Genomic DNA, 11305 nt, shown 5'->3' on the forward strand with positions numbered 1-11305 from the left:
ATAAAGAACTCAACCCAAAAAAGAGTTGAGCCACTCAGTCGAACATGTTGTTCTTACAAAGGCTGATATTACTTCTGCATGCATTAGCAAGAGCTAAAGTCAGGGCCAGGCTTGAGTAGAAGATTTATTAAAGAGGATGCCCTAACGCAAATGGGCGCCGGGGGATGGGGCCCGGGCTTACCCGGTATTTATCCAGTTCATTCGGCCCATCTTACATCTATAGATAATTTTTTTTTTAAAAAAATAATCTCGTTTTATTAAAAAAATCCAATTACACCACCCCCCCCCCCCCGGGGGGCCGCCCCAGCAGCAAGCAAGGAGCTCCAGCCAAAAATTTCGCCCATCCTCACCATTGCCCTGTTCTTCTTGCTAAAATGCAAATTAACTAACAAAGGTGATGCTGTATATAATTTTAGAATATACAAATTATACATATTTATTTTTTTAAAAGTAAAATTTATTTTTAAAAAATAATATTTTTATGAGAATTATATATTTAAAAATTATTTTAAATGAAATGCGCCGAATTTATACATTTGCAAATATCATTTAGAAAAAAATAGTGTGGTTTTGATGTAAAACATGCTTTTACATATTAAGTTAAACTTAAACCTCGTTTAATAACTTTAATTACACATGGAATGAGTTAAAATATGAAAGTTGAATATAATATTATTATAATATTATTTTTATTTTAAAATTAAAAAAATTTAATTATTTATATAAAAGTTAAAAAATTATAATAAATTATTAAGATAAAATAAAATGGTTTTCGTAAGTAAAAGTGGGCTCAAAGGAAGCAGGTGATAATTTTGATTTTATTAATTACTTTTGTTTGTTTTACCTTTTCCTAGCACGAAAGAGAATTGTCCTTACATTAGTTGAGAGCGCTTTTATTGGATTATTTATATCTAAAATTAAAATATCTTTTTATTTATTAGAAATAAAAATCACTTATAATGAATTATCTATAGTCAAATTTTTTAACTTTTAATTGCATACATATAAAGATAAAATCAAATTTGATAGTTATTATTTTTTAAGTAAATTTTTATTTTATTATTTTTTAAGTCTCTCTCTTTTGATAGTTACTTTTTTAAAATTTTTATTATTTTTTAATTCATAATTTAATTAGAATATAATTACTAATTAATATATAATAAGTAAAATAGTAAAATATGATAAAATAAAATAAAATAATAATTAAAAAATTAAATATTTTTAATTATTTATTATTATATAATAAATAAGTAGATAATCTAATATAAAAATTTGATATAAATAGTTAAAATTAAGTTTATTTTTTATTATTTTATTATTATATAATAAAAAAATGACTATTCAAAATTTATGTAAATGAAATAGTCAATATTTTTGATTCATACATAATATTATGTAATTTACATATGCATAATTTAATAAGAATGCTCTAATGTAACTTTTAAAAGAGTGAAATGGCCATGGGCGATGGATCTGGATGAGAAAGAACAGAGGAGCTTCTACGTGTTGCGAGCCTGAATCTGCCTGCTTGTCCTTCAGGAAAGCTTTAGAAAGTGCCCTTGATGATTGAAAAAACCTTCACGATACTTCCTTGGCAACACCTGGACTTCTAGGGTTTCCTGTAAGTCATTATTGCCCCTTCTTTTCCATTGCCAATTTTGTTGGATTTGCTTTAAAATTTGTCTGCTTTTATGCTCCATCAATCCAATGAATTTTAAAAACGAAGTTTTTTCAGAACTGGCTAAATAGCTTTCTGTAAGATTTCCAGGTGGGTATCGATTTAAATGCATAATCTTAGCGGTTTGGCCCTTTTCTAATGGGAGATTTCGAAGCAAAAAGATAATATTTTTCCTTGCATCTTTTTGATAAATATATGCCGAGATGAGTGGTCTTTGCGGGAAAGAGATCAAATCGAAGTGATTGATGTGGGAAGTGTCAGAATATTGGCATGTGATGATCACTTTGGGGGTCTTGGATCTGTTTGTATTGTTGTCTGGAACACGTACGAACTATTAATTCGAACGGAAGAAACAAATCTGTATATTCAAACCCAGCATAGACTTTATGTGAGATTTAGATATACCAGTATTTTATTATACTGTAACGGATATGAATATCATGGAGGACAGATTAATCGTTTTAGGTCTCAGAACTAGGTCCAAATTGTTTGTGGATAAAGCTACTAACTTAATATCTGTTCTTGTTATTATTTTCCTTTCTCTCTTGTCTGTCCCTCCTTGAAATGCATTTGTTTTTGTAACTTTTCGAAAAAATTAGTGATGAACTGCCCTTTACCTTGGAAAGGATGCATGGGTTCTCCACTGTCGATGGCTTTGTGGAGATAACGGAATGCTTGGCAGAGATGATTAAATACGTTGCAAATGAACCCTCAGTAGGGCTTTTCTATGTTCAGCAGCATACTCAAAATGCAGTGCCCAACCTCATTACTCTCAAGAATAATGTTGTGGAGAAGTCTCGAGAAACGACTTTGCACACTGAAGATCTAGAGGATTCTATCACCATGGTGAGTTCAATGAAAAAATGTGGATTCCCCATTGCCGACGAGATGATTAGAGACATCAAGAAATCTCTAGTGATCATATCGACACAACCAAAAATAGGGTTAATCCATAAAGTTTCAGGTTTTCATATGGGAAGCACCAACTCTTGGGGACCAACCACAAGGGGCCGTAGTGCAGTTTATGCCCAAGAGGATAACGAAAGAAGAAGTAGTTATTTTTCATCCGTATTTAATTCAGCAAAACAAAAGGCCAGCCATTTCAAGTGGCCACAACTTGATCCCAAGGAATCAATACAGACTGAGGGTGAGATGCTGCTGCCATATCCTACTTCAACACTTTCAGTGACATCTGCTACTACTAGCTCATCTTTGCTTGATGCGGAAGTAGATAGTCTGCCATTGCCAAGTCAGGTTGAAGATGAACCAGTCAAAGAGGAAGAAGAGACTAATGTCATTGTAACTAGTCATAATCTATTGTCGGTGCCAGGAAATTTCGATGACTTAAAGGCTGATAAAGAAGCCAAACTGAAGGAGTGGTTGGAAGGAACTGACAACCCGAATCAATATAGAGATGCCAGTGATGCAAAAGGGCTTTAGTTTGGCAGCACTCGGCTATTGAAAAAGCTTTACATGTGTATACTGCTGTCTGTTGCTTCATAATTACCTCTGGATGAAGATCATATAGAACATGTATTGTGCTGATGCATTCCTTTTGGGTAATATAGATCAAGAGCGCCTCTAGAAGCGGCTGAAAGGCATGATGCTGGAAGGCTAAAGGGTAAAAGGCATAATTCGTCATCTGTGGACCTGCAATGTATTTGATACTTCTGCACTTAACCATAAGTTTCCATTACCCCCGACTGGTTGTAGATTAATGCTGGATGATGAGCACAGGTGGTCTGCACTCCGCACCAGCAATTATTCATAGATTATTTGGGCAGGAAAGATGGCTGCTATATGTGATATGACGTATTGGAGATGCGTAGCTTTGACGTGTGCATTTGGCTCCTTTGAAGTTTTAATTAGCCATTGCCAATATGTTTTTCTTTATAGGTATATCAAGAAATTTTATTCATAGAAGTAGGCTAAGCCCAAGTACAAAGGGTGAATATGTAAGAAAAAACCTAATTAGAGTTTACAATAGAAGAAAAAAGATCATGGACAAACCATTGCCAACATGTCACTTAGCTTCTTTTTCCTTCTACCCCCTCCGCCAATCCTCTCATGGGAATTTTAGCAGGCCGATAATTTTTACCTTAATATTTGCTTGAGTGGATATGCACGGCACTGAGACATCATTTTTCCATAATTTTCTGAATTTCTTATCCCAATTTGCCAATAGTGGTAGATAACAGGAGCCGTTGAATGGTTGATTCGAAGTCCCAAACCTTTACACTGGCTCTTAATTGAAAAGACGAACAAAATCTGTTCAAGTTACAAGACCATGTTCAATGTTGCTCTATGAGTTTTTTCTTCTTTGGAAATGACGTAGAAATAAAATTTGTTTTCCGATACACACGAGTCAGGACAAGATAGTACAAATATTTCGAACACACAATGCATCTCAACATCGAGGCAGTTGCCCCCCATTGTATATACTTAATACGACCACTCCTCATGGTATATAGCAACGAACTTTGTGGCCGATCGGTATTTATGGCGCATCATCGGTTTCATGAATTTCAGTGGTGGCATAGGCAAACACTGGTCTGATCACAAAACTCCCAGCAATTCAGTAGCATCTACGGAAGTCGGCTTGCAGATTGCTCATGCGCTCTTTTATATTGCATTTGTGACCAATTACCAGAGAAGCCAACCAGCAGCAGCATTGTCCTCCTGTAAATGGCAGACATTTTCGCCCAGCTCACAATAGCACTGGCAATCATCCAGCCAAAAATAAGATTATTAAATATGGCTGAGTCCTACTTACAAACCGTCTCTCCACTTGCAAATATAATTTTGCTACAGCGAGAGGTTGGCAAAAAACTTGAACACAGATTGCACATTAGCCCTTATTAGATCCATAGGTGGAGAGGGGCAAATCCTTCACTAGTTTTGTTGGCAAAGCATTAACAGACAAAAAGGTTAGTGCTCGACAAAAAGGACAGAGAGTTCAAATATCCACAGAACCAAGCAAGTAGTTCCCTCGCAGCAGATGGGGGTGAGGAGGAGGATCCAAAGTTGATGTCTTATGGTTTACATGGTCCGAGATTTCAACTGACTAGATTTATTAAAATTCTAGTAGATTCTTTTCATACTATCTACTAGTCTGATAGTGCTCAAAGTAAACATTGACAATCCATTTTCCCAAGGAACCCCAACCACAACATAAAGTCGTTCTTAAAACATGCATCCCTCACTCTTTTTTTTTTTTTTTTGATAAATAAAAGAGATTTTATTGATCAACATAAATAAGCAAAACCCGAGTACACAAGAAGTATACAAGAAAGAGCCGAATACAAACTACGTGCTACAAATAGTAGCGTAAAAGTCATTAAAACTCATTCCATTCAATACAATAGGTGAGGGCCACAATAACAATGTATGAAAGAAAAAGTCCCTAAAACTACCCAAAGAGCATTCCCTATTCTCAAAACAGCGGCCGTTTCTTTCGTTCCATGTGCACCACATTAGACATAATGGTACCATCTTCCAAATAGCTGCAATATGCCGATTACCCCTAATCCCTTGCAGCAGGACAATAAATCTATCACCCTCTTAGGCATAACCCATGCGATACCAAGTCTCGAGAGGATTTCATCTCACAATACCTTAACTACTTCGTAGTGAAAGAGAAGGTGATCCGTTGATTCATTGTTGTTTACACAAGAAGGGCCAATCCATTATGTATAGACCACGCTTTCTTAACTTGTCTATAGTCATTATTTTACCATGAGAAGCCAACCAACCGAAGAAAGCAATCTGGAGAGGGGCATTGCTCCTCCAGATGCTCTTCCAAGGAAAGGTAATAAGGGAGTGGGTTGTCAAGGCCTTGTAGTATGAATGTACCGAAAATTTCCTGTTCCCTGTGCCTGTCTAGAATAATCTGTCCTCCCATCCTGCCCTTTGCTTCTGTGCATATAACACGCTATAGAATCAGTGATGTCTCCCACCTCCCAATCCTGAACAGCATGAGTAAACCTCACAGACCAATGAATGGAATTAGCAGTATTGCACATATTCTCAGCCACCAAGGAGCCCTGATCAAACACAATCCTATAGAGAGAAGGGAAATCATTTTTCAAAGCGACATCCCCACACCAAATATCATGCCAAAATCTGATTCGCGTGCCCTTTCCCATCACATATTTGCAGTTACCGAGGAAGTCATCCCAACCATTCCGAATAAATTTTCTCACTCCCACGCCATACGCCCCTCTTACTTCCTTTGAGCACCAACCGCCCCAGATGCTCCCATATTTGACATCTAAAATATTCCTCCAAAGGGTGTCTTCTTCGTGAAGATAACACCAAAACCATTTTCCAAGAAGTGCCTTATTGAAAGTTCTCAATTTTTTTAAGCCCAACCCACCGCAGGAAAAAGGGGCGCATACTTTGTCTCATCTAACCAAATGGAATTTCTTTGCATCTTCTAACCCTTCCCAAAGGAAATCACGGAAAATCTTCTCCAGTCTATATTCGCCACCCCTCACTCATTTTTCAAACACCATAAAATTCATTCTTCACTACCTAAATATCTTCAACCGAAATAAGAGACTTATTAACATGCTAGCCACTAATCACATTTGAACCTCACTACTTGGGCTATGCCTATTTATAATCAATAAAATTCTTGTTAGTGATAAAAAATCACATTTGAACTTCACATAAGTATGGAATAACATTCTTTTTAGTCAAATCTTAAAACAGAAGACAATGCCTTGTCGGGTTAAATTAAAATTGCAAAATAACCTTTTCAAGAATGCATATTTACCTACTTGCCCCGCCAAAGATGACTATGACCTAGACAAGAAAAGCAGGTCAGGATACAATAATTGTTTTCTGCCGGAAAGGTTACAAGGGAAAACGGTTTAACCACAACACATATTCCAACGTTCATGAAGAGTCAATAACAGTTTATGGCATCTCACCTCTCAAGGTTTTCAACTCACTTCTTCAGCATCTCACCTTGATTTTGCCCTAATAAAATATGAAAATTGATATAAGATTTTCAGTAGGAAAAAGTTGGTATCATACCCAAAGAGCAATGCTACTAACAGGTATATTCAAACATATTCAATTATTGCAAGAAAAGACACCATTCTTCAGTGGTTTTGCATTGACTAACATCTCCCCTAAATTTTTTTGATAAGTACTAACATCTCCTCTAAAATTGAAGGGGGAAAAAACCAAAAGATAACAACAATGCAATATGAGCCTTGTAACATTGGTTTTTGTGGGTTTTGACTGCCACCACCATCCCTTCGAAAAAAAAGATCCATGAAGTCACAACCACAGTAGAAAATATAAGCTTGGCCCCCCATTACATTATAGGATTATAAAATAAAGGGAGAAAGACTTAATGCTTTAGAAAAGGGAAAAGAAAGAGCAAAGACTCAGATCAGCCGGCATCCCCTATAAAACAAAATCAAAATAAAGCCCTACTACTGCAGATAATTTTTTTTTGATAAGTAGTAAGGGATTTTATTAATGCAAGTAAACATGCATGGCCCAAGTACACAGGAAGTACACAAGCGGAAACACCTAAATACTACTGCAGATAATATAAGCTTGTAACCCCATTATATTAGGAAATAGTAGATTACAATTTACACCCACACAAACGGGGTGTGAGATAACTAAATACTTTAGAAAAGGGTGAACAAGGAAAATGTTAAGACTTGCTTCACATATAAAAATGCAATGGAAAAAATTCCTTTCCTCTGGATATCAAAATGCAGCAAAATGCATAAGAGCAATGAAACTTTTAAATAAGAACTTTTTTGATAAGTAAAAACAACAGTGTAAACTTAAATAAGAACTTTTAAAATGAAAACGAAAAGGCAACCCTCAATATTTTACCTGAACCAAGGGTGTCAAGGAGCATTTGATCTGTGGTTCTAGTTTCCTCTGCCGTCCTAGTTTCCCCTGGCACTTTACCATTTACCACATTTGAATTAGCAGGGGCTGTTGACCCATTGCTGCTGCGCACTATTTTGGCCTTTCTGGAAAAATTATGGAAGATGAAAGATTTCTTTAAGATCAATTAGTAGAACAGATATTTAATATATTCAAGCAATTGAAAGTTTTCAAGATTTTGAACTCATACCTCACCATTTTTCGCTTCAAAATGCCTGTTTTCAGCTTTGATGTCCCTTTTCAACAGCCATGAAATAAATGCTTTAAGTCCTACAACAACTAAATATAGTGGTATGAATTACAATAGCAAAGTCCAACCATGCACCTGATTTGAGAGCCAAAGCAGTTGAAGCAGGTTTTCGATTGCCCCTCTCAGCCTTAATGGAAGCAATTACAGAATCTGCAGTAGGCCCCAGACCTTTTCTTCCCACAAGCTTCACTCCCCACCTTTCACAGAGGTAATTCAACCGCATTTCATCACCCCCTCTCACCTCTCTCAGCTCAAGCACCTGTTGCCTTGATAACAAAGTGTAAACATGAAGCTGTTGTTGATGATTAAAATGTGACTGAAGCTGCTGAAAAAGTAACTTCTTTGAATGCTGTTGGTCTGGTTTTGACCCATCATGACTCTTCTTTCGAGGCTCACTAAATGTCACCTTCAAAATTGCTGTTGACTTGGGATCGGCATTTTTCCGATCAAAAATAACAGAAAAGCTACCAAATTCTAGATCAGGTTCCCTAAATAAATCGGCAAGAAGGGAAGCACAAGAATGGGCATTTTTTGATGGGCTCCTATCAACCTTTTTCCTCAAGGTCCGTGCATTAACATAGTGAGCCATATTTGCAGCTTCTCTTAAACCACTGAGAAAAGCTCCATGCATAGATGCAGGGTATCGCCTAGTGGTGGCTTCCCCAGCAAAGAAAAGCCTTCCATCTCCCACACTTTCTGCTAAAATATCATAATCATCTCCTGATGCCCCAACTGCGACATTAGAGTAAGAACCTAGGCTGAAGGGATCACCACCCCATCTGGTACAAACTGTTTGGATAGGCTCTGGGACATTGATTCCTTGTGGTTCATAGACACCTGCATGTATTCATGCCCAATTTTAAAAATTTTCCTCACCAGTGATATTCAGAAAATTTTGCTGAAATTTCCATGATTAGGATAGGAAACACTCATCCCTCTTGCTTTAGTGCATATTCTTTTCTATGTTTACAGGTAAAAGAATGGTGTTGTTATAGAGGTCTTTCTGAATATGGAAAAGTAAATATCAATACCGAGAATTTTTTTCAAAATAACATAAAAATTTAAAAAGTACACAACTAATTTTTTTTTTTTTTTTTTTTTTTATAGGTAATCAAGAAATTTTATTTATAGAAGTAGGCGAAGCCCAAGTACACAGGAGGAAGTACACAACTAACTCTGAGCGAATTAAATATTAGGCATACAGGATATAGAAGATAACTGAAAAATGCATAGTTGCCCTTTTTGTTTCTTATCAGAAAATAAGATACTTTGATTTTTATAAGTAATTGAAAACGAGATACTTATAAAGAAAAAAATAAAGAAGAAGAGGCTACCTTTAAGAATTTGAAGAACACGGGTCACAGCATCTGTAGGGGGCATGCTCTCAAATTTGTGAGCTGCTTCTCCTGCTACCAAAGCAATCAAGAGAGGACCACCGGCAACTGTTGCATAGCTGTAAAAGAGAAAGAACTCCCCTCGACGACTTGGATCATCGGAAAGATGCCCAAAAGTATCAAGATCTGTGCCCCAAAATACATGAGGAAACAGCATTGCCACCTTATTCAACAACCCAAATCCCAACCTCTTTATTCCATCGAGCTTTCTCTGAGGCAACTCTGGAATAAACTTTATGGAACCACATTTTAGAACCCCTAGTGGAACTGTACAAAGCGCCATATCACCTTCAAAGACCTGACTCCCTGCAATGACCTGCACACCATCACTACCATATCTAATTGTGTGTATTGTTTTCTCATATAGAATCGTCACATTCTCAGCCAGAGCCTGAACCAGTCTTCCATTCCCTCCAGGCAAGAAGCAATGGTCCCCTCCCATATCATATGGGTCATCTTGGTCCCAAAATGCAAGGGAAAGTTTTGAAAGCAAACCGGCATTGGCATATTCCAAATTTGCAAGATGCCAATTAAACAAGTTCATCTCCTCATCATTCACTGCATCCCCATAAACTTGACGGAAGGTTTCCAATGCTGCACCAAGAGATACATCCACCGAGACCTCCCCCATTAACTGCCTAAGCCTACTTGCCTTGTCCAAAAGACGGTTAAAAGCTGTTTCCACCTTCATATCCATATCGGGGTCAACTGGCTTTCCATCCAAACTATAAAGTGGGCACTTATCTCTCACCTTATGAAGCGATGAACCCAATTGTCGAGCCACAATCCCGAGTGGGTTCCCTAAAGTACCGGTCAAAACACTACCCCCTAAATCTGCCGCTGCGCACACCCTATTCCCTCCCTCCATTTTCTTTGTGTAAACCCGCCCACCCGCTCGCTTCCTACCCTCCAAAACAGTCACCTTGAATCCGAATCTCATCAATTGCCGAGCGGCAGCGAGGCCTGCAAGTCCAGCACCAATCACTATCACACTCGGCTTAGTGGGTTCAGCCGGGACCTTCTCCTTGATCGCCGGGGCAACACCAAAATTAATGTAGCCATGTGAAACTAGATAATTATAAGTAGAATCCAAAAGAACATGGAAATGTTTAGGTATAGCATCGACAAACATCTCTTTGGTGACCCAATTTGACACATTTTCGCGCCATTTCGCAATAATGTGGTTCCGAATAAGAATGTAATTGACCTGTTCAATCCCCCCGATAACGGGGACAACCCTGGCATCAATTTCCTCCTCGGTGAGAGAATCGGCGGGAAATCCAGCCGAGAGCGCAATCAAGGCCTCAGCCGTGGATTCTTTATTAATCACAATGATCTCGTCCGTGGTATCGGATACCCTTTGTGTTAACAAATTGGTATTTTGTACGTTGGGTCCGAAAGAAGAAGCTAAAACTGAAGTAGTAGACGAAGAAATAGAGGAGGAGATGGGACCGTTATTACCGTTAAGCGTAATGTTGGGGATGGGAGGAAGGAGAAACGACGTCGCTTTGCGTTGAGGCCGGCCTCGCCTTCGCTTCTTGGGGACTGTGAATGATAGAAGGTTTGTTGAGGCAAGGTTAGGGTTTTGGATTGCGGTGTTACTTGCATTATTTGGACTTGGATTGGGATTGGGATTGGGATTGGGATTGGGTGGAGGTGGATATGGAATGAACTGGAGAGGAGGGAATGAAGAGAACTGATCTGCGGCTTGATCTAGTGGATTCATCTTTAGATTTTTGGAGACATGTAAAACGGGGGATGGAGAAAAAGAAAAGTGACTGCTTGGTTCGCGAGAAAAATTTGAACGGCAACGCTTTTAGGGCTTGCTACGTCGGTCATAGTTCGCACATAATAAGTTACAATGGTAGTTTTGCTGACGGCTATTACATCGCTGAATCATCAGTATAGACTATAGATTATTACTTCCTCGGCCTGAATTAAAACAAATAATTCATCAAAAAATAAAAACAAATAATAATAATAATAATCTGTCGAGTTTTATATATGAAAAATTCTAATTGTTAATATAATTATGTATTAATTTAATATAATTAATTAAAA

General features: G+C 37.6%; 2 protein-coding genes across 15 annotated transcripts; one reads left to right on the forward strand and one right to left on the reverse strand.

The window, feature by feature from the left end:
* Nucleotides 1-1397: 1397 nt before the first annotated feature.
* On the forward strand, nucleotides 1398-3687 carry LOC122301279. 2 transcript variants are annotated; one of them, XM_043112514.1, is made up of 2 exons: nucleotides 1398-1621; nucleotides 2278-3687. In XM_043112514.1, the coding sequence occupies exon 2, from the start codon at nucleotides 2306-2308 to the stop codon at nucleotides 3116-3118; it is 813 nt and encodes a 270-aa protein (XP_042968448.1). In that variant the 5' UTR covers nucleotides 1398-1621; nucleotides 2278-2305; the 3' UTR covers nucleotides 3119-3687. The 2 variants fall into 2 exon arrangements, with proteins under 2 accessions (XP_042968448.1, XP_042968447.1); XM_043112513.1 differs by having other exon boundaries at nucleotides 1401-1621; nucleotides 2305-3687.
* A 200-nt stretch (nucleotides 3688-3887) lies between these two features.
* Nucleotides 3888-11134, reverse strand: LOC122301277 (protein FLOWERING LOCUS D). Of its 13 annotated transcripts, none has more exons than XR_006240154.1 (7): nucleotides 9185-11134; nucleotides 7926-8687; nucleotides 7791-7836; nucleotides 7544-7686; nucleotides 6613-6661; nucleotides 4452-4570; nucleotides 3888-4357 (listed from the first exon to the last, which is right to left on the reverse strand). XR_006240154.1 is itself a non-coding variant. In XM_043112511.1 (7 exons), the coding sequence occupies exons 1-5, from the start codon at nucleotides 10968-10970 to the stop codon at nucleotides 6630-6632; spliced, it is 2769 nt and encodes a 922-aa protein (XP_042968445.1). In that variant the 5' UTR covers nucleotides 10971-11134; the 3' UTR covers nucleotides 3888-4357; nucleotides 6456-6484; nucleotides 6613-6629. The 13 variants fall into 13 exon arrangements, 10 of the variants coding, with proteins under 10 accessions (XP_042968445.1, XP_042968443.1, XP_042968441.1 ...); XR_006240153.1 differs by having other exon boundaries at nucleotides 6456-6661; XM_043112511.1 differs by lacking the exon at nucleotides 4452-4570 and adding an exon at nucleotides 6456-6484.
* Nucleotides 11135-11305: the final 171 nt, after the last annotated feature.

Source organism: Carya illinoinensis, chromosome 2 (genome assembly GCF_018687715.1).
Source record: "Carya illinoinensis cultivar Pawnee chromosome 2, C.illinoinensisPawnee_v1, whole genome shotgun sequence".
In the NCBI taxonomy this organism is placed as follows: Eukaryota; Viridiplantae; Streptophyta; class Magnoliopsida; order Fagales; family Juglandaceae; genus Carya; species Carya illinoinensis.